The sequence below is a fragment of the Danio rerio genome, chromosome 20 (genome assembly GCF_049306965.1).
Source record: "Danio rerio strain Tuebingen ecotype United States chromosome 20, GRCz12tu, whole genome shotgun sequence".
Classification (NCBI taxonomy): Eukaryota; Metazoa; Chordata; class Actinopteri; order Cypriniformes; family Danionidae; genus Danio; species Danio rerio.
In genome coordinates, this window is record NC_133195.1 from 21,436,611 (window position 1) to 21,464,568 (window position 27,958).

The 27,958-nt window shown below is 36.4% G+C and overlaps 2 protein-coding genes across 8 annotated transcripts in view; both read left to right on the forward strand.

Annotated features, from left to right (window-relative positions):
* The window catches only part of mtmr9 (myotubularin related protein 9), a 47,183-nt gene extending 33,557 nt beyond the window's left edge, over positions 1 to 13,626 (forward strand). Inside the window, exons 11-12 of one of the 4 annotated variants that reach the window (XR_012395636.1) lie at positions 4,840 to 5,585; positions 5,755 to 7,808. Coding sequence is in view for 3 of the 4 variants with exons in the window: in XM_073932884.1 (XP_073788985.1) it covers positions 4,840 to 5,003 (164 nt within the window). In the remaining variant the exon portion in view is untranslated. Of the gene's footprint in view, positions 1 to 4,839; positions 7,809 to 12,672 lie in introns of those variants that run through there. The other 3 variants (XM_073932884.1, XM_005160464.6, NM_001045070.1) reach the window with 3 other exon arrangements.
* A 437-nt stretch (positions 13,627 to 14,063) lies between these two features.
* tdh (L-threonine dehydrogenase) lies at positions 14,064 to 19,407 on the forward strand. 4 transcript variants are annotated; one of them, XM_073932337.1, is made up of 9 exons: positions 14,064 to 15,524; positions 15,579 to 16,214; positions 16,341 to 16,383; positions 16,483 to 16,553; positions 16,900 to 17,049; positions 17,415 to 17,587; positions 17,669 to 17,759; positions 18,048 to 18,317; positions 18,394 to 19,407. In XM_073932337.1, the coding sequence occupies exons 2-9, from the start codon at positions 16,025 to 16,027 to the stop codon at positions 18,531 to 18,533; spliced, it is 1,128 nt and encodes a 375-aa protein (XP_073788438.1). In that variant the 5' UTR covers positions 14,064 to 15,524; positions 15,579 to 16,024; the 3' UTR covers positions 18,534 to 19,407. The 4 variants fall into 4 exon arrangements, with proteins under 4 accessions (XP_073788438.1, XP_068071509.1, XP_005160513.1 ...); XM_068215408.2 differs by having other exon boundaries at positions 14,064 to 15,477; positions 16,015 to 16,214; XM_005160456.3 differs by having other exon boundaries at positions 14,064 to 14,167; positions 16,015 to 16,214.
* Positions 19,408 to 27,958: the final 8,551 nt, after the last annotated feature.

Consider the following 27,958-nt stretch of genomic DNA (forward strand, 5'->3'; position numbering starts at 1 on the left):
GAAGTTGCTGCAGACTTTTATTTTAGTTTTTAGAGGAATTCCTAACTGAAAGGGAATATTGAGTATGGGTGGGGTTAAATTTTTAACCCTCCTCCTCTCATCTTTCAGTTTTAGTTAAGAGACATTTAAATGGGCGTGGCTAAGCATATTCCACCCAAGCCATCAAACTGACATCATCAGGGAAGGACTGCCATTCCAGAGCAGAAGCAAATGGCTTTATTTTGATTAAAGATTACCAAAAAAAAAAAAAGTGGATTAAAACTAACAATGTGTGCTTGGATTTAGGTTATTTGTAAGCTATTGTGCTTCAAAACAGTAATAACATTCACATTTAGAAGATTCAAAAGTTTCTTCTGCCAATCAGAATTCATGATTTTTTTTATGTATGACGTAACTATGAATTTCTCATCAGATCTCTTGACCAATCAGATGCTTTCTTATATCTAAATCTTCAAGCGCTCTACAAAACGTAGCTGGAATTATATTTTTTTGCATCTAATCATTTGCATAAATAAGAAAATAATAAACAGTAGTCGACACAGTGTTAATCTAATCTGTGCTGTTTATCTCTGTTTATTATTGGAACAATGTGGACACGCTTAGATTCTGAGAACAAACACATACACATGCAGCCTTTATACTAGTGCATTGTTGTTTTACTGTAACTTTTTACTACATCTGTGTCCAAACTGTACATATAATGCATGATTAGTGGCTATTTACACTCACTGGGCATGTGCATATTTTGCACATGTACTTGCTATCTAACATTTGTCTAAGGGTGCTTTTACACCTAGACTTTTGTTTTGGAATCTGGTGCGTTTCCCCTGTTAGTGCGGTTCGTTTGGCATCTGTGAATCCAGCAATCGTGCTTGGATCCAAGTCTGAGATCGCCTGAATGAGGTGGTCTCGGCTTGATTGAAGCAAACTCTGGAGCGGATCGATTGTAGTGAGAAAGCAAAACGATCTGAACTCGGCTATATCACAGTGTATTATTGATATGTAATAAGCATATGTATTGCTACATAAAAAGATAATTATGAGTAGGGCGTGCAATATGAAGATAACAATATGAGAAGGGCGGGATGTATGAGAAAATCTTATACCTCTCTAATTTATATTTGGTAACAATGTCTGTGGGTGTCACCATTCAAAATGAAAGCACAGCTTTCCGCTTATAATATCTTATTGCTCATTGTCATAAATTAAAATAAGGATGCATGACAGCAGCACTCTGCGTGAAACTCAATGTGATGAGAGTTTACTCGCACGTGACTTGTTTTAGCTCTTTTGGTCCATTTAGAAATTTGCCGTGTAAAAGCGATCCGCACCAAGAACAAAGAGCAACACTGTAACAATTTTAATCCCTGTTTCGGAACAAGAGAATCGATCCACAAGTGTGAAAGCACCCTGTTGGTTTACTGGGAACCGGCGGTAAAAGGAGCAGCGCAGCGCATCTTTGCCGGTGTGACTGTGCGTTCACACTGAAGACGGCGAGAGTGTCAAAAGTTGTTCTGGCCGCCCTGGCGACAACGCTGTCTGCCTTCAGCTCCGGTGGCGAGAGCGTCAATATTTGCTACATTGATCTCATATTTAAAGGAGCCGTTGCCACATATCAGCAAATGAGTTACATTTCTGCATAATATATTTTCTAGCTTTCTAACGTGAAAAGTTGCACACTTTTTATCAAATTCATTTAACAATGGAAGATGTGGTGTGGCTTTGCTCCACTAATCCAATATGTGTCCATATATTTGAAATATTTTGAAGCAGCAATACTGTTTTGTTTTGTCACATGAGATTCCCCCTTTTTTTTATTAAATAAAATAAAAAAAACATTAATGCACATCAGTAACTCACCAGAAGTGAAGTTTATTCATAAACTAATTTCGAGAGGATCACGTGCTTATGATTTATCACGGCCAGTCTCGTATTTGCTAATCACTAATCTTCCAATCATGAGCCCTAAGGCACCATAAATAGCCTCAGTTTTCAGTTCACTTTATCTTCGTTTGGAAGAAACCCCCCTCCTCCCCTATTCTCCTCCTTTACCTGTGATTGGGCGGCACGGCGGTCCAGTGGTTAGCACTGCGAACCACACAGCAAGAATACTGCCGGTCCTAGTTCTATAGGACCGGTGGGTGTTTCTGTGGGGAGTTTGTATGTCCTTCCCGTGTCCGCGTGGGTTTTCCCCGGGTTCTCCGGTTTCCTCCCACCATCCAAAGACATTCAACATACATAATAATCAAGCTTGTCCAATTCCTTACGTTCCCTTAGCTACAGCAGCAGGGGAGTTCTGAGATCCACCGAGCTCGGGCTCCCTTCTTGCTCTGCCAACGGGAGGAAGCCCCGGGCTCGAGGAGCCCTTGAGCTTGGGGCTCTCTCCCGGGACAGCATGCCAAATAAGCTTTGTAAATCATCAGCTAAGTGTGAACTCTTGAAACTTTATTTATATGCATGTTCCTGAAAGAAAACATTGTAAATAATAATTGGAAATCCGGCAACCGCAATAATCAAACCCTTGGGAACAACTGTGGTCGGAACCAAAGTTCACACAGGGCTATGTTCTCTGTAAAGCCTGGTTGTTACTTCTGCATCAAGTGACCGGCGTTACCCTCGACGCATGCAACGCGCATAGCTGTGCATTTATCCTTTCAAGCGCTGGACTTCTACATTCCGATTGGTTGCCTCCGAACCGCTATATAGCTTATTACCATAAAGTTGACTTGATTTCAACTTTCCTCAACGTCTACACCGGTGAAGACGCACTGCGTGGCTCCTCGCCGCTTATCGCTGTCCGCTCCCATTGAAAATTAATGATTTACGGCTACTTTGACCCTCTCGCCAGTCTTGCTGTGAATACACAGAGAGCATCGAGGAGAGTTGAAATCAAGTCAACTTCATGGTAATGAGCAGTTATGCAGTTCGGCAGCAAGCAATCGAAATGTAGAAGTGCAGCGCTTGAGAGGAGTTCAGAGACACTTTTCCAATTACTTACAATGTTTTCTTACAGGGACATGCATTAAAAAGGTTACTGGCTACTGATGTGCAATAATGTTATATATTTTCTTTTTCTTTAAAAAAGCGGGAATATCATGCGACAATAGAAAACAGTATTGCTGCTCAGAGTATTTCAAACATATGGATACATAATGGATAACTGGATCAAAGCCATAGGGCATGCAACTTGGTCTTCCACTGTTAAATGAAATAGCTAAAAAAGTGTGCAACATTTTCATGCCAGACAGCATGTTTTTATGTGGGAATGTAAGTGATTTGCTAATATGCTGCAACGGCTCCTTTAAATACAAGATCAATGTAGCGAATTTTGCCGCTCTTGCTGTCGGAGCTGTGAAGGCAGACAGCGTTGTCGCCAGGGCAGCCAGAGTGAACTTTGACGCCCTCACCGCTTTCGGTGTGAAAGCACAGTAATGATCATGTGAGAGGGGCTAGACGAATTGACGAGCAATACGTAATAGTCCAGAAGACCAATCCGAGAGCTATTGTGGATAGCCACACGACAGACTCAGCATTACTATTATAGACTCTGGTTGTCAGGAGTCAGATGCGCTTTAGCTGCAATATAAACAATGCTTTTTTTCGAAAAGGGGAGATGCTAGTTAATATGCAAAATCTGACAAACTACGAATAAAGATGTGCATTTTATAGTACTTCAAGGGGACCTTTAACAATTTCTGAAGTTATTACATTCTTCAGTGTGCTTGGAGAATGTAAGAATGTCAAGGTCCTTTGAGAAAGAGCTAATCTATTGTTAATTTCACAGTTGGGCGAGTATTGACCAGTGCGCTGTGCTGACATCATTAAACTCTCTCAGCTGTACGTGTGCAGAAGCATAGGCAGGGCCACACGGGTTCCTGTCATACTGTAGATTTAAGGTATCCTTACATAACCTTGAGGTATACCATGCCTTTGCAAAGGGATTTTCCTTTACGTGGTTTCAGTCAGCTATGTTGAATGAGGACATGTAATTTATATTTAGAACGTGTGTGTGTGCGTGTATTACAAAGAGATAAGAAACTATGCTGATGTCTCCATTTTTCAAAAATCTTATATATATATATATATATATATATATATATATATATATATATATATATATATATATATATATATATATATAAAGTAGTGGTTTATAAAATAAAACGATAAGGGATGTAAGTGTTAGGATGTTAGGTGCATAGAGTTTGGGTAGGGCAATGGAAAATACAGTGTGAACAGTATAAAAACAATTAAAACTATGGAAAATCCCCACAATCAACAAAATACGTGTGTGTGTGTGTGTGTGTGTGTGTGTGTGTGTGTGTGTGTGTGTGTGTGTGTGTGTGTGAGCGCGTGTGTGTGTGTGTGTGTGCGCGCGCGTGCGTGTGTGCGCGTGCGTTTGTGCGCATGCGTGTGTGCGCGTGCGTGTCTGTGCATGTGTGTGTGTTTGTTTGTTTATCGGGTGTTGCTCATTGCTGCCCTAATCGACTGTCTATTTCTCCTATGCCTAGAAACAATACTGCATTTGTGCACACCTACTGTATTATATTAAAATATACACTAACAATGTAATGACAATAAGTCAAGACAGCAAACATTTTTGTTGATTTAACTTATTTTAGTAAGTAAATCAGGTTTCAATTACATTTATTATACAAAGTTTCACTTCATATTCTTAATCCGTTTGATTGATGTAAGTTAAGAAGACTACAAAAGTTAATTTGATTCAACAAAAAAAGCAAGAATTTTATCAAGATTATGTCATTACATAACATCATTTCTAGGACACTGTATCTTTCCCAATATTTACATTCCCACGGTATGTTCTGTTCACCATAGGGGTCTTCCTCCGCTGGAATCGCTCCACAAAGTGTCTGGACGAGGCCTATCAAGAAATGGTCCATATTATAGAGTACAATAAGGAGCTTCAAAACAAAGTGAACAGCCTGCGTAGACAACTGGCCCAACTCGAGACGGAGGACAGTCCCCTGCAGACACCGTAGACATCGGCACAGCGGTACATTTCTGTTTCACTGAAACACGTCTTGCGCACTTTTCCTTCTGATTGTTCCCTTACCTTCTGACTTCATTCATATTCAGATACATGGATTCTAATCTACAGCCACTAGATCCGTATATTCGTACAATGATTAGTATATCATTGTGGTTTACTTCCTCAAACACTATACCGCACTTGTATTACTTATTCCAAGTACAGCACGCTGTCTTAACAATGAATCTTTATAACATACTAGCATCTGTCTTCATGCTACTAGTACTTAGTCACTGGATACTAGCATCTTACAGTTAGTCATTACCTACTGTACTAGTGCTTATTGTTTTGATATAGGTAACGTTTTAAAAGATACTACTTCCAATTCATTAGATAATAGTTATTATTTATTAGATAATGCTACTAAATTAGTGCTGATTCATTAGAAACTAGTACTTGTATTTGTAGATACTACTAATCATTCATTAAATACTGGTACTAATAATTCGATTCTAGTACGTAGTTACAATGACCTTTTTAAATGGATTCAAAAACCTCTAAATGCCATCTGAAATGGTCTTCTAAAACATGGGTCTCAAACTCAATTCCTGGAGGGCCGCAGCTCTGCACAGTTTTGCTCCAACCCTAATCAAACACACCTGATCCAACCAATCAAGTTGTTCAAAAGAGTCTCAAACACCTTAATTAGTTGCATCAGCTGTTTTCTATTAGGGTGGGAGGAAAACTGTGCAGAGCTGCAGCCCTCCAGGAACTGTCCTAAAATGACCATTTTTGTCAGCCTCCTATGTTTATGTTTAGTTACATGTATGTTTAGTTATTTCACTTTAAAGGCAATGTAAATAACTTATTTGTCACTAAAATTAAAATTACTGAGCCTACACACAGTAGTTGGAGAAAAATGCTAATTTCAGAAGAAAATATCAGATGGCTTTTAGAGGTTTTTGCATCTAAACTCTTCATATATATATATATATATATACACACGCTTTACATGTTAGTACTTATTTCTGAGGTTAGTAGTATCTTTTCTGTTTTTCCCAGTAACAAATTTCACATTTTTCTTTTGACTTCTAGGTGAATCTATCAATGTCACTATTCAGTTTTGATTGGTGTGGATTTGTAATGGTGACTAGAACATGAATTATACACTAGTACTACCACTTTAGATGCTAGTATCTTTTAAATGGATACTAGTACATAATCATCAAATACGTATACTTTGTTATTGGATGCTTAAAAAGATAGTTGTACTTACTAAATTGAAGTTAGCAGTTGTTTACTAGAAACTAGTACAGTAGTTGTTTATTAAGTACTGGTACTCATTACTACTAATAATTCTTATTTTACTAGTCATGACTGCTTTTTAACTTGTCTGATGTTGCCACTAGTCAGAATTAAGTTTAAAGCTTACTAGAAAAAATACAAAAAATGTTTCTAGGAATGGTTTAAATGAGGACTATCTGGTGATTAAGTACTTAAGTAGTATCTCAAAGTAGTATACTTAAGTAGTATTTTAAATGAGTACCTAATGAATAACTACTAGTACATAAAGAATGTTGGGATATTAGTCAAAACTGAATAGTTGATAACTCGATATATATACCAAATAATTCAATGACAAAAAGTGTACATTTCTTATTAACAACAGAATACATCCTGTGTCTAATGAATAAATGCTACAATCTATTAAAGGTTATCAGGTAACTAAAGAATTGCCACTAGTATATGTAGAATACATGCTAGTAAATCATTCTAGCATCTAAAAAGTATGTACTAGTAGCATGAAAGTGCATAGTAACATGGTTTATATGTTAAAATGTCTTGAAATATTGCTCATTTCACATAAAACATTGAATAGCTGGTTATTATATAGTCGTCATTTCACTTTAGATTGTAAATAGTGGTTTGAATGTTCTCTAAAAAAGGGACTGTTGATGTGCCAAGCTTGATTTTAAGTCTTTTGCCACAAAGTGCAATAGACAGCCGTTTTAAAAGGGAAAGAATTGGCGAGTAACTAAGAGAAGCTGGACATATCTTTTGGTATTGTAATACTTGTGGTTTACATATCTTACATGAACCTCCTTTCCAAAGAAACCATGTGATTGACTGATAAAAGTACAGCTGTTTTCTTTAACATAAGATCATTTGTGCATGGGTAATACTTGTACAGAGTAAAGATGTTGAGTATATCGTCTAAAAACACACATATTCATGTTGAATGTCAAAACAGTGTGTCATAAATCTCCATCCGTGACCTTTAGGACTCTTAGTTACATAAAGTCTTTTCTTATGTGAAAAATCGAGATACACAAAGCATCTAAAAATAAAAAGGCCACTGGGATTGTTCAGATTTCCGTTCCACACAAAGGCATTTCATTGGCTGTAGTTCTCTAAATAATATTGTCTTGTGGTTTATGCACATGAAGGATATATATTTACGCTTAATGTGCCGTTAATGATTTTCGGGTCTATTTGTTTCATAAAGATGAGATGTTAAATTGTGTAGTGACTCTTGTCTGTCATTTTAATATATTTCTCTGTCCTGTTATCCAAAATCAAATATAATCTGTTGTCTTTATGAATGCGTTTAAGTTTTGATACGTTTTGTTTTTGTACTTGTGCACAATTGATGATTTTTTTATTAATTTGTTTTGGCACTCAACTGACACAAACTTTGGCTATCCATAACCTGATCACTACCTGATCAGTGTCAGGTCTTGCTTTACAAAATGTAATATTGATGTTTCATTGAAGTATGTCATGCACTGTGGGCATTAAAAAATGGTTTAATATACAGCTGTGTGGCGTTTTCAAATTTCCTATCTGTATCTAAGTTGCAATTGGCAATAAAATAGGAATAACCAGTAGTTGGTTTGACATCTTATCAGTGCAGTAAAAGCTCTGATAAGGTGTAATTACAATTAGTACTTGATTTGCGTTACAATGAATAAGCAAACAAACTGTGTACATAACTATAAAGAAAGCTACACCACTGAATTAGTTAGGCTTAAAAATAATATGGCCAAATATATAACATGTATTAATCACTGCATTACATTTCCAGCCATAATCTCAGATGTATTTTTTAACCTACTTAAATCCAAGCAGTTTTTTTTTTTTTTTTTTTTGCTTGGCAGAATCCATTTTGCTACTTTTTTAGTGTATTTCCACATTCATTTTTATCACATTTATCTACATGACACTTCTGATAATGTAAAAACAAAAACTTCATATTCTTTTTATTACATATTACAAAGGAAATTATTCCGTTGCATATGTGTTCACATTCTTAATCTTAATACTTTTTAATATATATTTATATATTTTAATATATTATATATATATATTTATATTTAAATATTTTTAAATATCTCTGGCAATGATTACATAAAGTTTTGCAAATCTGCATTTTGGGAGAAATCTGCTCCTTTTTTTCCCCAGATCATGATAAGCTTTGTCAGGTTGAATGAGCACTCTCAATAATTGGCCATTTTTAGAGTTTTGCCAAAGATTTGTTATCTCTTTGGTCAGAATCCAATAGTCCCTGGATGTAGCCTTCATGATTCAAGTTGACACTGCACATCTCAGTGATGCAATGTCAGACACAATGCACTCAATGGAGCTAGTGACATCACTGTGAGGAGGCAGGGGTTAGGGGTTGGGTTAGACAAAAACTTTTTCCGGCTCTAAACGCGTATGATTGGCCCGTGATGAACGAGTGACTCAGACCCGATAGTGGACTCAAGAGGTGAGCGGATCAATTCTTTTTCCGGCTCTAAACGCATATGATTGGCTTTCTATCAATGTGATGAAGACTTGAAATTAACGATACCTGCACAAATGTGCGCACGCGCGGATGAACGAATCACTCCCTGAGAGGACTCGTAGTTCCCGAGTCATTTTGAAGATTCGTTCAAACTGAGCGAATCGTTCATGAACGACCCATCACTATTACACTGCACCAGGTCTGCATCCAGCCCCCCCTCTCCAAATCTGAGCTCTGATTGGCAACCTGGAGAATGTTTGTAGAGTCATCCATATGCCTGTCCTGATCGAAGCATTCTGGACCAGGTTTTTATTAAAGTTTTAGTGAAATAAAAATCTTTTTTTTCACATGTTTCAGTATGTTAGTCTTAAAGGATATTTACACTCATTGGCTACTTTTTTAGGTACACCGATTTTACTAGTACCAGGTTGGACCCCCTTTTGCCTTCAGGAACTGCCAGAATCCTTCATGGCATAGATTCAGCAATGTACTGGAAATATTCCTCAGAGATTTTGGTCCATATTGACATGATAGCATCACGGAGGTGCTACAGATTTGTCGGCTGCACATCCTTGATGCGAGTCTTCCGTTCCACCACATCCCAAATTTGCTCTATTGGATTGAGATCTGGTGAATGTGGAGGCCATTTGAGTACAGTGAACTTATTGTTATGTTTAAGAAACCAGTCTGAGATGATTTACGCTTTATGGCGCGTTATCCTGCTGGAAGTAGCCATCAGAAGATGGAGACACTGTGGTCATAAAGGGATGGACATGATCAGCAACAATACTCAGGTAGGCGGTGGTGTTGAGACGATGCTCAGTTGGTACTAATGGCCCCAAAGTGTTCCAAAAAAATGTCCCCCACACCATTACACCACCACCACCACCAACCTGAACCATTGATACAAGGCAGGATGGATCCATGCTTTCATGTTGTTGAAGCCTAATTCTGACCCTACCATCTGAATGTAACAGCAAAAGTAGAGACTCATCAGACCAGGCAACGTTTTTCCAATCTTTTACTATCCAATTTTGGTGAGCCTGTGAGAATTGTAGCCTCAGTTTCCTGTTCTTAACAGGAAAGGCACCCGGTGTGGTCTTCTGCTGCTGTAGCCCATCTGCCTCAAGGTTGCATGTGTTGTGCGTTTATGTTATGCTCTTCTGCATAGCTCAGTTGTCATGTGGTTATTTGAGTTACTGTTGCCTTTCTATCAGCTCGAACCAGCTTGGCCATTCTCCTCTGACCTCATTTGCGCCCACAGAACTGCTATTCACTGGATATTATCACATTTTGGACCATACTCTGTAAACCCTAGAGATGGTAATGCGTGAAAATCCCAGTAGATCAGCAGTTTTTGAAATACTCAGACCAACCAGTCTGGCACCAACAACCATGCCACTTTCAAAGTCACTTAATTCACCTTTCTTCCCCATTCTGATGCTCGGTTTGAACTGCAACAGATCGTCTTGACCATGCCTGCATGCCTAAATGCCTAAGTTGCTGACATGTGATTGGCTAATTAGAAATTTGCATTAACAAACAGTTGGACAGGTGTACCTAATAAAGTGGCCAGTGAGTGTATAAGCTGGTGTGCTACAAAACAGTGACAGTTTGTGTTTACAAGATCTAAAACTGATATAAGAAATTATATATATATATATATATATATATATATATATATATATATATATATATATATATATATATATATATATATATATATATATATACACACAATATATACAATGGAAGTATGTTTCTACTTTCTAGTGCATCAGGCTCTGTGTTTTTAAACCAACATAAAATTAATAATGATATAATTTTTGTAACATCTGGAAATCAAATATGCGCTTAAATAATTTAATAAGAATTTTAATCATAATTTAAATAATGGTATATAAATGTCTGTGTGTGTGTGTTTACATTGCACTGCTCTATATATGAATCTTTACCACAGCACTGTCTGTCAGTGTAAAGCAGCATATCTCTCATCGCATAAACGTGTGCGTATTCAACCATCATTATCAGGAGCATGCAGTGTTATGGGGGAAGGGCTGCACACGGCTATACTCAACTCAAGTTTCAGACACCCCCATACATATCGTCATACCCTGGAGATGATGTTATATAGCTGAAACGCACACCGTGCTGCTTTAAACAGGAACTGTGTCTAACGGACACATCGACAACACTTGTTAGGCTCGCGGAGACGGCAGCAGACCTGAAGTAACCCCTCAGACAAACACCTAAAACTGTGTCATGTTGAGTTATTCATTCACCTTTTGTGCTATATGGGGGTGAAAACAGCTTGTTGTTCTTTTTCCATCTATTCTACTATTGATCTGGAGTGATTGTGTTGAGTTTAAGAGGTTTTCAGAGTAGATCAATTCAGTTGAAAGCAAATGGCCTTGGAGCATCACATAAGGTTTAATCATATTGATGGTGTGAGGCCGACCATAACCTGTAATAATGCTGACTTGCCTTCTAAACATTGGCAGGTAACAGCTGAAACAACAAGAAAGGCTGATTTATGATGCACTATAAACATATAATCTATATTAATCTGCTTCTTTTAATATTATTGTTATTTTACAGGTGTTTTACCTGGATTCATTTTAATTTTACACTAATATTAAACATGTTTTAGTCTTGGTAGTATTAAATGATAATGTTTTTATATTGTTTTCTTTTTTGTTATATTGAAAGATAACATTCTGGTGTAGTTCCTGCTGTTTATTATGATTACTATTATTAATTATGGGACCATTTTTTATTTTCATTTTTAAATATACATGGAAAAAAGTGATTAGATACTTAAAGCGAGTAAACCAATTGCCTTAAAAAAAACAAGCTGACTTTACAAAAACAATGTAAGTAAACCCATTGTAACTTGGAACTGTTAAGTTGACTTAATTTTTATTATTCTGCAAATTGTACTCACTTTTTTTTGCATAAAAGTAAACTAATCCCTTTTACCAATACACATTTATTATATTTGTGTTTTCCAGCTTTTCTGTGTCTAGCAAAATGACATACAGTTAAATAGATCTGCTCTTCTAGACTCCAGTGTGTCTTCTAAATTCAATACATAGTAGATTTTATAGACTTAATAGAGCACCAAATATGTAATATTGTAATAATTGCAGTTGTTATTTAAAAACAGACGTGCTAAAATAGTCTGACACTGTAAAAAGGATTAGTTGACTTTAAAAAAAGTGAGTACAATAAGTATATTTATAAAAATTAAGTCAGCTTTACAGTTCCAAGTTACAATGGATTTACTTACATTATTTTTGTAGAGTCAACTTGTTGCTTTTAAGGCAATTGGTTTACTTGCTTTAAATAACTAATCACATTTTACAGTGTATAAAGCATAAGTTTTGTTACGGTTACGCCACACTACTCTGGCATCTTCGAAAATAAGAGTGTTTTGAAAGACCCTAGCAGTTTGGAAATTCTATCGCTTTTGGTTTGGAAATTCCAGTGTTTCATTTTATTGTAGACGAACTGAAAGCTGAATTTTAAAAAAGATGATGCAGCCATCCACAATCGCTTGCGGATTTGTCTTTTGGATTAATGCATATTTGTTTGGTGATTCATCAAGCCCCTCTAATTTGACCATTACACATGGCAAGTATGGATTCTGGCAAAATATGTGCATGCTCAGTCAGCGTTAACGATCACATTTGTCCTGAAATTCAATTGAAACACCAGTCTGGACAAGGACCGTTTTTATTCTGAAATTCATTCATTCATTTTCCTTTAGCTTAGTCCCTTTATTCATCAGGGGTTGCCACAGTGGAATGAACGACCAACTTACCCAGCAAATGTTTTACACAGTGGATGCCCTTCCAGCTGCAACCCAGTATTTTAAAACAGTTAAACCTAGTGCATGGACTGTGGGGGAAACCGGAGCACCCGGAGGAAACCCACACAAACACGGGGAGAACATGCAAACTCCACACAGAAATGCCAACTCACCCATCCGGGACTCAAACCAGCAACCTTCTTGCTGAGGCGACAGTTCTAACCACTGAGCCACCATGTCCCTCTTCATTCTGAATGCTGTCATAAAATAAAAACACACTCCTGTAAACGGCACCTGAGTGTAGCGCATTCATTCTGAACTCAAGTGGAACCACTTTTAATGATTTCATTGCACACCTTCCAGCCAATCAGCATCAAGAATTCAATAGATCATGGATTAATAATTAGAGCTGAGATTCTTCACAGCAATGAATTAAATTTGCGTAAACTCATGTGCTTTGATGGTTTTATATAGAAGTTGGTGAAGCATTTCTGAGATTCAGCAATCTCTTGTATAATTTATTTTCATCAAACCAATCTTCATCTCTGTTTGAATATCAAGAACAAGGACATGTTTGTGTGCTTGGTTTTTTCGTGCATTTACCAGAATTGCTTGATCATCTGTTGACGAGTGCCAAGAGAGAACTGATAACTGACCGCGAGCACTCGTCATAACACATTCCAGCAATAAATTGGATGTTATCTAACAGATTTTGTATTGTATGTAGATGAATCTGTGTTAATTAAATTAAAGTCGTAGAGTGAATGTCAATGTATGAAATTAAAGTGAATACATTTGAAGTGATCCCGTTACATAAAGACAAGCTGGTCATACTTTACAATAAGGTTCCATAAGTTAATGGATGCTAGTGTATTTACTAACAAGAACTACGAATGATATTTGTACAGCATTTATTTATCATTGTTCAACATTTACTAATGCATTATAAGAATCCAATTATGTGGCTGTTAACATTAGTTAATGCACTGTTATATAGGTATTGTTCATGTTATTAAACATGTAAAGTGTTACCATACTGACTTAGTGTTTCATTTGTTCTATTTCTATCAAATTATGCGTTACATTTTTTTCACTTGGTCTCACAATGGTCTTTTAACAGAGTTTTTACATTCCTAAAACTTGCGGAAACCTTGCAGTTATTTATTTTGTAGGTTAGGTCCTGCATATCAGATGACAGTGTGCTACAAGAAACAAAATTTACTACGAGCTCTCTGTCTCTGACTTTCCACCCCATCCCATAATCAAACATCCCGTTGAGTGTGTTGGTGAGGAGGAGGGCTGAACATGTGCGACCCTGAACAGACCCCTCAGTCGTCATGTTACAGTTCACAGACGTCAGGAAGGCGTGGTCAGGGCCTCTCCTCCGGCGCTGGCCAATCAGAGCGCTGCCGGCTTCTCTTGAAAGCCTCTTGGGCTGCGGATATAAAACCTCCGCGGCGGGCTGATGCAATACTGGAAGATAGTGAATGAAGAGGCAGTGACGGGAAGCTAGACTCACGTCGACCAAAGCAGCACGTTTATTTGGTGAATTTCTGTATCTTTTTCAAGTCACTAGGTGAGTTGATTTAATTATTGATTTTCCTTTTAGGATCGATTAAGTTACTATATGAACCTTATCTGAGCAATAGCTTCCTATGGCCTTGACTGGACAGATAGCATGCGTGATAACGTTAAGTCACTGTTTGTCTGTTAAATCGCTTTTTATTTGTATATGTCCTGTCACCCTTTAACGTTACCCTCAAACGTTGCGTTAAATGTCAAATGACGTTATATTGATAATATGCAGTTGTAGGTCAGTAAGTTAATGGAGCTCATCAAATGTTTCTTCCTCATTCACGATTTCCCTTTAGTGCTTAATAAAACACTGTAGTTCGTGTAAAACACATCGCATCCTAAACCCACTGACCCTTATTTTAAGGCGCTCATTCATAGGGAGTCGTCGACGTGAACACGTCGGTTTGCTCACGTAGCCAACTTCACGGATTGCACATCACTTCAGTCCCCTCGCCGCAATAAAGGCTAGTTTCACCCTCGCGTTGGTCATTTGTCGTTTTATGTAGTCGTTTGTAGCCTAACGTTATTTGTTTGATTTGCCGAAATACAGCGACAAAGGCGCAAGATTGTAACAACGAGTTGTTTAGCAACAAACAACCAATCAGAAGCTTCCTCAGTTTGCATATTTAATATTCACGAGGAGTCACGTGTAGCGCATATGGAGGAAATGGAAAACTAAGGAAACTGTTAAAAGGAGAGATAACGGATGGAGTAAGTTAAATTGGCTGCAAAGAGACGATATTATTAATATTATTATTTGTTTCATGATATGTAAATACTTGAGGCAACCAAAAGCGGCAATACTCGAGAAGAAATGCGTTTATTAAAGTTGTCCGAGTGCTGCGTTATAATCAGCCCGATAAATATGCAAATTAGTATATCAGAACGAAACTCTCAGCCTGAAATCTGAAGTATTTACTTCTATCCCAGGAAGAAGCATGGGAACTGCGAAGGTAGTTCTCCGATTACGCTACACACTAGTCTAACTAGTCTAAACCGATTTAAATCCCCAGAAGTCTGACTGAGCTTTCAGTTCAAGATCGCACCGGCTGATAAGAAGGCTCGGATTGTCTGTAGTGGTATTGTGGACAAGAAAAATCAGGACACGAACAGAACAGTCCGCACAGACTTGTCCACAATGCAGTCTTTAGAGGTCGAAATAAAGGATGTGTTCGGCATCTTGCCACCGTCCTCGGCGTGGTGCCCGTGCAGCTCAGTTCTCGCCTGCTGATTGGCTGACGGCGAAGGCAGGGCTGTATAAATACGCTCAAATTACAATCCTAGTTCCTTTCGTGCCTTCGCTTTTTCAAGGTAGGAAGTTCGATGAAACTTGAACATTTATTTGTATATATATTTCAGTTTTTATATATATATATATATATATATATATATATATATATATATATATATAGAAAGCTTTACTTTAAGTTCAGTTGAGTTCATTAGTTTGTTTGTATGTTGTAAGTTGACTATCACGAGCCTCGTGTGGACTAAGTTTGAAATAGCCCTGATGTTAGAAACATATGTTAGATGTTTGGCTCGAAATGTTTGCACAAAAACATCACCAACTTTTATATTTAGATGTCTCTACCAAAGCTGCTTTACTTCCTTTTTGTGGAACAGAAAAAAAGTTGGCTTGCATTGTAAAGAGAGTGAATGGTGACTGAAGCTGTCATTATGCCTGACATTTATTGTTTCGCAGAAGAATGAATGTCAAACTGGTTTGGAAAGTCGTGGTTTTGAGTGAATGGTGATAAATCACATTTATGTGTTGAACTGTTCTGTAAATTTTTGTTCTTTCGGCTATGATAATGTGTGAACTCAATCTACCTTTTTTTTTTTCTTCAGGTAACTGAGTATGCCAGTCATCAGAGCCCTTAGTAAGGTGGCAAAGCAGGCCCTGCTGGCCCCTGCATGTGGATGCCAACCTCTAACGGTGGCGATTCGCAACATCAGTTTCTCCCCGCGTCAGGTCACCTCTGCATCTGATGCCAGCTTTCATTCTGTGTCTTTCTCAGAGACAGACCACCCTAAAGTCCTCATCACAGGTATGGGAAAAACCACGCAAGTTAGAATCATGCACGTTGATTAGCACATTTTTTAGAAGGGTGGTTATTGGCTCTTCTTTTGTGTTTCTTGTGAAATATCTGATTTTATCACTTTCTCTCTGTCAGGTGGCCTTGGGCAACTAGGGGTTGGGCTTGCTAAACTGTTAAGGTAAGCACTTCACAGTACCGTACAGTAAGCATGCTCAGTTTATGCATTTATAAACTTAATTCTTTCAATTTCAGGTTTAACAAAAAATTTGTTTTATAGGAAGCGATTTGGAAAAAACAATGTGATCCTCTCGGATATCAGGAAACCACCCAGCAATGTCTTTCACAGTGGTATGTCTTCTGTTCTAGTTTAAAATAAATTTTTTATATGTGATTTAATTAGAGAGAAAAATTATTTCCTTTTTTTCAATTGTTGTATTATGCATTACATGAATCATACTATTTTAAACAATGAATGAATCATTTATCCTTATGTTAAAGTAATTTAGATTAGTAAATATAAATGCTTATTATTATAGCATTTTAATTGAATAATTCTATTAATTTAAAACCCTCATCCAGTCAGTTTTTAATTTCCTGAAATCTATTAAGAGTTCAAGGCACAGTCTCTGACAGCTCACAAGCACTGATATGTAGATTAACATGCCTCAACCATGTCTCATTTCTCAACTCACAGGCCCGTTTATCTACTCTGATATTCTGGACTACAAGAACCTGCGAGAGATTGTAGTAAACAACAGGATCACCTGGTTGGTGCACTACAGCGCTCTTCTAAGTGCTGTCGGAGAAGCTAATGTGGCTCTGGCACGAGCAGTCAACATCACAGGTAAGACTTTCAAAACAAACAAATACAAATGAGATTTTCAGAAATTCAGAAATTTGAATATACTAAATTTGAAGTTAAGTATGGAGTCATTTTGTTTTATAATATAAACAGAATATGATTTAGGTCTTTTAAATAAGGAACCATCTATTCTTGTCTATATATTTTTGTACATACTTGCATAATATCTGTTTGTTTGCTTGCATTTTTTAAGTATATTGTTAAATGTTTTTGAAACATTTTACCAGGACAAATGTTAGAAATTATATCAAATAAGTGTAAAAAAGCATGTTTACTGTTTTCTATTTAACTCTAGCTTGATCTTGAAGTAGTATTAATGAAAATCTTTTTTTGTTGTGTTTCTGTAGGGCTGCACAACATCCTAGACATTGCAGCAGAACATGGGCTTCGTCTCTTTGTGCCTAGCACCATTGGTGCCTTTGGACCAACTTCACCTCGAAATCCCACTCCTGACCTCTGTGTGCAGAGACCACGCACTATATATGGCGTTTCTAAAGTCCATGCAGAGCTTATGGGAGAGGTAAAGACACAAGTCACCAAGTATTTCACATATTATCAGTTAATTGTGCATCTCCTTATTCATAATATTCTCTATCCACAGTACTACCACCACCGTTACGGCCTTGACTTCCGCTGTCTGCGGTACCCCGGCATCATTTCTGCAGACTCACAGCCTGGCGGTGGCACAACAGGTACGGCGCCGTCTGCTGTGTCTGTGTTTTTAGCACATGACCTTGCACATGTACGCAAATGAAGTTATGCAACTGGCACACGCTCAGAACGGGGCGTTGTTCGCTTTGCGTATTTTTAGACCAATATCCTGCACCAATGCCTGTCAGGCATTTGAACCACACCTCCAGCTGCCTGCAGTCACATGCAAAAACCTCAAAAGTGCTTCTCCAGATGTTACTGTTAGCACTTCTACAGATAGATAAGATAAAAAAAAGCTAGGGAGTCATGATTTTTCTTTTCGTTCCCAGACTATGCAGTGCAAATTTTCCACGATGCTGTCAAAACTGGCAAGTTCGAGTGCAACCTAAAGCCAGACACACGGCTGCCCATGATGTACATTGACGATTGTTTGCGGGCGACGCTGGAGGTGATGGAGGCACCGTTGGAAACACTCAGCATGCGCACGTACAACATCAATGCCATGAGCTTCACTCCTGAAGAACTTGCGAATGAAGTCCAGAAACAGCTGCCTGACCTTCAGGTCTCATATGAGATCGACTCTGTACGACAGGCTATCGGTAAGATCCAAAAAGCAAACCTCAATGTAAACAAAGCGTGCAAAATATTGAAAAAGCATGTGTTTTGTCTTCACAGCTGACAGCTGGCCGATGAACTTTGATGACACCAACGCTCGTAATGACTGGGGCTGGAAACACGACTATGACCTGCCAGAATTGGTTCAGACGATGCTCAACTACATCGGATCAGAGTCCCGCATAGCTCAAGCCAACTGAGTCTGCTTATGAACTGTGGACATCTGTATATATGGTAAAGATTTCTAGTGACGCAGAAGAGAGATCCACGGTCTGTAAATAGTCATATTCCTGTTCTCTTTTGTGTCATCTGTATAGAGCTCTTTGGCTAGCGCAGGCTAATTGTGTATAATTGCAAATTATACAAAGAGGTCGGGTCTCTTTTCTAGGAAAACCGCCAGAGATGCAGAGGTATTTTGTTGGGGAGCGCAGAAAATGAATGGGTTTAAACTTGACGTGATCCTCTTGTGCTTTGCATTTAGTGATCAAAGGATCATCATACCTCCAGGTAACATGAACCAAATCAATCCAAATATGATCGTGGCAGATCCTAGTTCTTGCCTCTTTCTGAGTTTTCTTTTTGCGTTTTATTTAAGTATAATAATTTGACTGTATCTTGGAAGAAGGTAATATTTGAGGGGAAAGTAGTAGGAATGGTTCTAACAGCTGCAGGCCATGCCAAAATAAACAGACAGAAGACTCTGTGGTTTGGACAGGGTGGGACTCAAATGCAGGTCCTCAGGGAAAGTGGGGGGACATCGTGATAAATAAATCCCTCTCGGTTGCTTTTCCTCTCTTGTGCACTATTACACCGACATCTATTTATTCAGACGGCTCACAGATGAAACGCCAGATTCCACACTAACTGCTATATACTTTGTCACTTTCTGATGAATGCAATTTCTGTCATTGCATTTGCCCAAACATAATTTCCCACACGAAAAAAAATATATATATATTATCCCGTACGAAGGGGAGCGTGGGAAGCAAATTTAAATTATTATTTTTTAGTCAAGCTTTGCATCCACATCTTTTGATCACAAAACTTGTGTCAATAAAGCTTTTTTATCTTTAACATTTTGTCTGTCTTTTATTTTAAGGAATATGCTCAGTTGGTAGTGTAAATTAAGTTACTAAGTGTGTGATGAAGTTCTTGTGAGGGAGAGGAAGAAGGCAGACTTGGTGATTTTTAAGGTAAGCTCAATGTTTTAATTTAGCATCAACACTTCAAAAGCACTCTACACGTCTCTCTGGTTTTAGCTCTTTCTCCTCGTCTCCTGTTTATTTAAACACCATGCCTCCATCCCAGTCACTGCAAGACAGAGGTGTCAGTAATGCATTTGACCTACATTCGAGTCAACATGCTGCCAATCTGCTCTCCCCTGTGTGGGTCATTCGGCCATACCCAGTGACACTATACATTAGGAAGAAACTGCTTGTCATGCACACACCTTCAGAGATATATTTGTGGGGACTTTAATTTTATGTTGTATAAACTAGATTTTATCCCCTTCCCCTAAACATCCCTCACAGAAAGATTTACGTTTTTAAAATAAATTACACTGGATTATTGCACTTGGAGATCAAAATAACATTTCACACAACAATGTTTAATTTCTGAGTTAAGTTTTTGATCCTGTGAAAAAATGATGTACAGTAATAGTTAATTCATTAAAGCCTTTGATTACAATGGGCTAATTTAAAGTAATGCATAACATTTTAATTAATACAGTATAAATCGGTGGTAACCGAAATCCAAAAATAAAAATTTGGTCAACATTTACTCACCTTCCACTTGTTCCAAATATTTTCCGTTGTTGTTTCTTGTTACACGGAAAGATATTTTGGAAAAAAATTGATGTCAGTGGAAGCTGTTTTCCAATATTCCTCAGAATATTTTGTTTTGTTCAATAGAAAGAAATTAATATTAGTTTGAGAAAATTTTCATTTTCGGATGAACTATCCAACGTTCTTTTTTGAAACAGCACGAGGGAGTAAATCTTTGACAATTCTGTGCTTTTTATATACATTTTTAATAAATAAAAATATTTTTAATATAATAATCCTCTAAATAACAGCTAAACCTACCGGTAAATGGCGATAACAATGACTGTATAATTGTCTTAAGTGAATAATTTGGATTGTTTGAGTGACTGATTCATTCAGGACTTAAGCTAACGGCTCTTTTTAAGAATCAATAATTGAATCATTTGGTTTGCCTGATTGGTGTCGAAACGGCAGTTTTTTTTTCCTCTGAGATGCACTTCAGGTAATATTTTCGCTGACAAAACAGTCAATATTCAATTCAATTCAGCATTATTTGTATAGCGCTTTTACAATGTAGATTTTGTCAAAGCAGCTTCACATAAATGGTCATCATAGTAACTGGATCATGGTAGTTCAGTTTTTAGTTCACAACAGTAGTTAGCTCACAACATTTATTGAACATGACAACTTATTTACTGAACTGTATATATCTGTAACTTTAAATCACATTTGGGCTCAAGCTAATTGTTACAAAAACATCCTTTATGTGATACTGTTTATAGCATATAAAAAGACTCACAGAGGAGCATTAATTGAACTTTGTTTAACACTGTAGGCTCCAAGTTGTTATCAGTGTAATCAAATGTATTTAATAAAATGTATGTAAGTTTTCCAGTGTTTTGTGGGATAAGCTATTAAGTGTATTTTGAGCTGATTAGCTATTTCCGCTTACTTTAGATCAAACTAAGCAGAAACAAACACCTCAATAGATGTCAAATGGATATCTATTATTTTAATTATTAACATTATTCTTTAAAATACCGACCAGAGTGAACTTTTTCTTAGTTTCAAAGGGCTGACTCCCCATACAGTACATCTTTTGACGTCTTTCAGGGGGATCAAGCCTTAGATACTGTAAAGACCCCCCCTGTAATTCGCACGCTGGTTGTATCCTTCTGTTGACTCTAAATCATATTCATCTCTAATGTATGTTTGAATGATTTTTTAATTATTGTTTTGTTTGATATGTTGTATTTCACTTTTTCAGTTTCCTGACGTCTGTCATTTTAGTCGACTGCTTCCGGTCACATTAAAACTTATTGGAGGAATAGGTTACCAAAAAAAAATGAATGTTTAATCTTTTACATGTTCCTAACCATTTTGAGTTTTTTTCTTTTCTTTTTTTACTGAACACAAAGGAAAATATTTTTGAAAAATATTGGAAACCCTGACCATTTATGTTTTTTTTTTTTTTCCTATAATGGAACACTCTTCAAAATATCTTCTTTTCAATTCAACAGAACAAAAACTCACTGGTTTGGAACAAGTGAAGGACTAAATAATGACAGCACTGCAAAAAGGCATTTCTTTTTATTTTTTGGTCTTGTTTCTAGTCCAAATATCTAAACAATTCATATAAAAACAAATAATTGAAAAAAAATCAAGAAGCTTTTTCTAAGCAAGCAAAACAATCTGTCTTGTTTTCAGAAATAATATGCCAAAATCAAGTGAGTTTTTTTTTTTTTTTAAACAAGCAAAATAATCTGCCAATGGGGTAAGAAAAATAATCTAGTTATTTATTTTGACATAATATTTATTTTTTTTTACCCCATTGGCAGATTATTTTGCTTGTTTTAAGGAACAACTCACTTCTTTTTGGCATATTATTTCTTAAAACTTAAAAAAAAATCAATTATTCTTGATCTCAGAATTTGTAGACTAAAATCAAGACAAAAAAATTCAGTAAGGAAAGAATTCTCATGTTTGAAATAAAACCATCTCTTTAACTTTTAAAGGAGCTGCGATAGCAGTCGCTTGCTTTGATTATGACTGCATAAGCGCTGTACATTAATGCACATCTTGTCATCTCACATCAAGGTAATCAGTACATACATAATACACTGACTTAAGACCATAATCTCCCTCAGTTATCGCTCAACCATCTGACTTGTTTTTGCCTCAGCCGCAGCAGTGCCTTTGCTTGTTTTGGTTGGCGGTGGTCCATGTAAATATTTCAGTGTCATGAGACCGAGTCTCCTTTTTATTTAGATTGCAAACATACACTGGTTGCATAATAGATGTTTGTACAATATATCCAGTAACAAAAGACCTGCCATTCTTTCGTAAAGCGGGGCAATAATATGGATGGCAGTTATTTGATAATTGGTTATGTAAGTACTTGGCAAAAGTGACTTACTAAGTGGTGTTATGCCAGAAGAGAGAAGTTTAGTTATATAATGAAGTTTAGTAATAATTATCAAAGAAAAATTCTTTGAGGTTTTATCATTTAACTGTGCAAAGCATGCGTTGGTTTTGTGGTCAAGTGCTTGGCAAAGAGTCTCTGGCACCTGTAAGAGGAGAGTTATGCATCAGCTGAGTTTAGTTTAACTGTCAGCAATCTTTCCAAATCAAATTTCATCTTAGCAAAGTATGATTGAGATATCTATGGACGCAGTTGTTTTGTCTGCACACTGGCTTGTTGTGATGAAAATGTCGCCATGCATGCAGGTTTACACTCAAAGTGACTTATTTTACTTCTTCCTTCAAAGTTCTACAGTTCTCTTTAAGACTTCCCACTGTTTCATAACATATTTCATAATTCTGTCATTTCGTAATGTTTTGTAGAATGTCGAAGCCTGCCCACATCACACACCGTCTGGAATCCTCACTGACATGAGGTATGACTTTAAACAAACATCAGCCTCTCCTTGACTACAAAAGACTAAACTGGAGGAATGCAAAGCTCAGGCAATGGATAGACATGAGAATGTGCAAAATAAAATCAGGTTTGTTCCATTACTTTGATGACGGCATAAGTAATGGGAAAACACGCACTGTAAAACAGTCAAATTTATCAAATAAAGTGAGTGTAGTTAACTAAGAATTTACTGAAAGTTACTTCTACTCATTTGAAAAGAGTTTTTAAATCAGTGTTGAAGGTAATGAGTTGATTAATGATTAAGTGTGTTGATTGAGCATTAATAATGTACACGTGCTGTTAGCAAGCAGAATTATTCTGCAGTCACACAAGAGTTTCAGTCATACGGCGCTGCAAAAAGGGGCGGGATCAAACAAGATGATTAGACATTTTAAAAAGCGAGATATTGGTCCATATTTTTTTATTTCTGTCCAGAGAGGTCATGCTTTGATCTTCGATTGGTCTCACACAGTCAAGTGATGCGATTTCGCAGGTCAGAGTTCACCAAGCTTGAACTTTGCAACGCAGTGTAGTGGCTATTTCCTTCAAGGAGGCTCTCTCAGTGGTCAAGAATTCAAATTCTTACCCAATATAAGGTAGCAAAGAATGTCAGACAATCATACAGCAACTCAGGTTTCTGACACAGAAAGCAGAATGTGTTCCCTTTTTATCATGTAATGCCCACAAGGCCATCAGTGACATACAGAATGAATCACAGTTACATCAATGCTCATACTTCATTTTTGACCATCTATATTTCAGACCTCCCACCCGAACATATAGCTTGTTTAAATCACCATGAACGTATTCAGATCTTGTCTGGTGATAAACAGATGTTAAAGTGGTCACACTTGGTCTAACTTAAACAGTACATACATGGAAGAATAAAAGAACAGACTTAAAATGTAAATAAATGAGTATTTAAAATAATTATAAGCGAACTGCGAAACTTGTCGCATGAATTTGCGTTTCTGGCCTGACGCATCAGCATGCGTATAAATGGAAGTCTGTGGGGAGAAAGGTGCAGTGTGACCACAGCTTAAATGCTGCGGTCACTCTAGAGTTTGTGCGTGCGAAATTCTGTTTTAAGGCGCTTTGAAAAGGGGCAGGATTAAACATTAAAAAAAGTGAGTGATACATGTTCTGGGAATGTCCCCAAATTGCATTATTTGGACCAAGGTACAAGACTTTCTATTAGAACTAATGAAAACTCATTACTCAAACTTATTAATAGTTAAGGTAGAAGTTGGGTTTAGGTTTTGGGTAGGATTAGGGATGATGAATAAGATCATACTTCATAACTACTAATAAACAGTTAATATCTTAGTAATAGGCCAGGAGTAAACAAATTGTGAACTAAACTAAAGTGTTACCCTTTGGGGTTGCATTTTGTACATTTTGAGCTAAATTTCAAATTCATCCTATTTGGCGTGACTGTCTTAAGCGTATAGTTCAATGAATTACAATAAAAAAAATATATCATAAAATCATTAATAAATACTTCATGCCTAATTTTGAAAATTTCTAATTTGGAAAATGGTAATAATTTTTTATCCATATATTTTTTAAAAACATAGGAATTGATACATTTTTGTTACTGAAAATTCCTATTTTTATGGAAATATATGGGGTAAATCTTTTTATAGATATAATATTAAATTGATAGGTTTTAAATATAATTATGGTGACTATGATCTATTTAAATTGTGCACTTCACTCAGAAAACTTGAATTAGTTGAAGGACTGCTGTTGACTTTTTGTTTCCGAATTTTTCACATATTTAACTTTTTCAGAACGACTATAAAATTGTTATGTTCTGTTGTACTTCGGTGTGACAATGTTAAGTAAATGCTGACAAGGAGGTGCGGATCCAAATATTAAAAATAGGCAAGCAACGGTCAACATTGGGACAATTAGGTACATACAAAGAATCCAAAGTCGTAGTCAAAATAGGTGAGTGGTCAAAAGACAGGCAGTTGACAGGAATATAAAATCAAACATGGTGAAGGTCAAACACAGTAAGACAAGCAAGGCAAAGGAAACCACGCAGTAAAGTTCACAATACAGTTAAACAAGACTCAGCAACTAGTGTGTGTGTCTGGACTGCTTTTAAAGTCCATGTACTCGGTTCTGAACAGATTCAGCTGTGTATGTTAGCAATCAGCAGACAACCGAAACAAGTGTGAGTGTGTGATGCATGAATGGATCTGTGGTCCATGTAACGGCAGATTTTTAGTTCTTACCAGCGATATGCAAGGATTAGATCGCTGGCGATTGTGACTTATTCAAAAAGTTTCTAGAGGTCTGACAAATCATGGAGAAAAGATATAATATTCATAATTGCATAATAAAAAATAGCACTCATACCATATAAGTGTTCAACAATGTAAGTAAATCTCTTTTAAAAGTTGTTTTTATTTTTGCTGTCATTAAGGGAGTATTTAAGGTACAATTCAGTAAAAAATTCAGTGAAAGAATTGATAAAGTGATTATATCTTCTCAAACATCAGACTCCAAACTACATACAAATGGAAAACTTCAGAGAGAAATTTTCTTTTAAAAGGCTCCTTTTCTTCTCAGGCTTCTTTGAAGGTTATATAATTTCACTTTTATAGTGAAGAATAGATTTGTTTTATTGTGTTTAAGATGAAATGACTGAATATGAGCATAGGAGGCTGAGAAAGAATTAAGATGACACTTGACTTTTGCATCTGAACTCTTTATATCTTTTATTTCCCAAAAAATAGGTGTTTTCCATGGTGTTTTAGATGGTGTTAGTGCTATAATCTCTATTCTATTATTGTTTTCTTCCAAGCGTCTTGAATGAAATTACAACACAAACATTTTCTTTGAAGTTGATTTGTGTACAGCAAAACCTTTCGAGATATTTTATTCCATATGGAAGTCTGTTTGCATCAAACAGAACGGTAGGTTGTCCTAATCATATACATGTAACATCATGCAAACATTACATAAGTGTCACTTGCTCCTGCACTGGTTTGACAGCATAACATCCTAAGGTGAACATCTAATCTTAAACATCTAATTCAAGAAACCCCTGTGAGGTTCCCAGAAGTGAGCAGCGCAGACCACAGACGTGTTGTTGTGTAAGCCCTGATATGGACACACCTCCTCATGTTTTTACACACACACATGCATGTCTGTCAAAATGCTGAAGCAGTACTGGAAATACCGGAAGAGAATTCCTGGTTAAATAAAGGTAATAAATTACTGCTGACACTCTCTGTCTAATATTTTGACTTATTTTTTTTTTTTTTTACAATTTTTATACAAAGTACAGTCTACTGTGTGATATTGTATTATTTATTAAGTAGCATTTTTATTTTTTAGTATAACATATTTGCCTTTAATACAGAGGAAAACATATATCAGTATTTATTCTTAAACTATACCATCTCACTTTACTATTTAAAGCCAAACCTGCAAAAAAAAGTTAAAATGTTTGATGTTTTGATTAAATAAATCCAATTCATTTTAAATTTAATTGTTTTATTCATTTCCCCTTATAGCTTCCATTCATGCATATATGTAAAATGTATATAGACAATATATAATTTGTAACCCCCTCTCTAGAGCCAACTATGCTGTTTTAACACCTTCACCTACCCCGCCCCTAACTAACACCCAACCCTACCCAACACCAACCCCCAGTGAGGTCACTTGCAGAGAAAGTGCAGCCAGGAGGTGCAGCCATCTTCACCCATTTGGCTCTGCAGTGAGTACTGTTTAACTTCACTCAATATGTTTAAATGTTTCAACGATTGTTAATACAACACTGTAAAACACTGAAAATAATATTAAAAACCCTTTAAGTTTTATTTAAAACAGACGTAACAAATGTTATCCCAAAGTTTCAAATTTACTACTTATACACATTTGCACATTTATTCTAGGACTAATTTTCCTAGAAAATTTACTTTTTTTTAGACCTATATGAACATTTGTTTTCAATATAAAAATATCATCCGGTAGACCTAATGCTTTCTCAAGTATGTTACAATAAGAATGTGGCCTACTTACTTTTTATATTTATTCACAACAAAAAGAAGTCCTGGTGGTTCTTTATCTTCCACTTACGGATGATGAAGGCCACTGTGCTCATTGGAACTTTCAGAGCAGCAGAAAATTTTCTGTAACCTTTCCCAGCCTTGTGCCTCAAGACAATCCTGTCTCTGAGATCTACAAACAATTCCTTTGTCTTCATGCTTGGTTTGTGCTTTTGATATGCACTATCAACCCTGGGACCTTATATAGACAGGTGTATACCTTCTCAAATCATGTCCAATCAACTGAATTTACTACTGGTGAACTCAAATTAAGCTGCTGCAACATCTTGATTAAGAATGATCAGGGGAAACAGAATGTACCTGAGCTCAATTTAGAGCTTCACTGCAAGGTGTAGACATTATGGAGAGATTAATTTGCAATTCAATTTCTCGACAGTTCATTAGCCTTAAAACTAATTATTACAACAGCAAATCAATAATAAGTAGTTTGACATGTTGTGTTATTGATACTTAAATAAAAATCTCTCTTTCAAAAGTTATCCATGAATTGATGATGTAAAAGTGTAGTAAGTTTATAGCACATTTATTACCATTTAACCATATTGCAAAACTAATTAATTGTAGTCATCTAATAACCATGTTATTTTGTTTCTATTTGTTGTAAACCATGAGTAAATACATAAGGATTTAGAACCAAGACTCTTATTATTATAAAAAAAAGTTTCTAAAAGCTAAAATAAGATCCATAAACATTAACTAATCAATTTGAATAACTTTATTTTCTGTTAAAATGATTCTTAGCAGTAGGCTATAAACTTCTTAGGCAATTTTCATTTACAGCTGTAATGCACTCATCTAAAAGCAAACTTTCTATTATAATGCATTTACGGTGTCTTGAATAGTGGCATAAAACA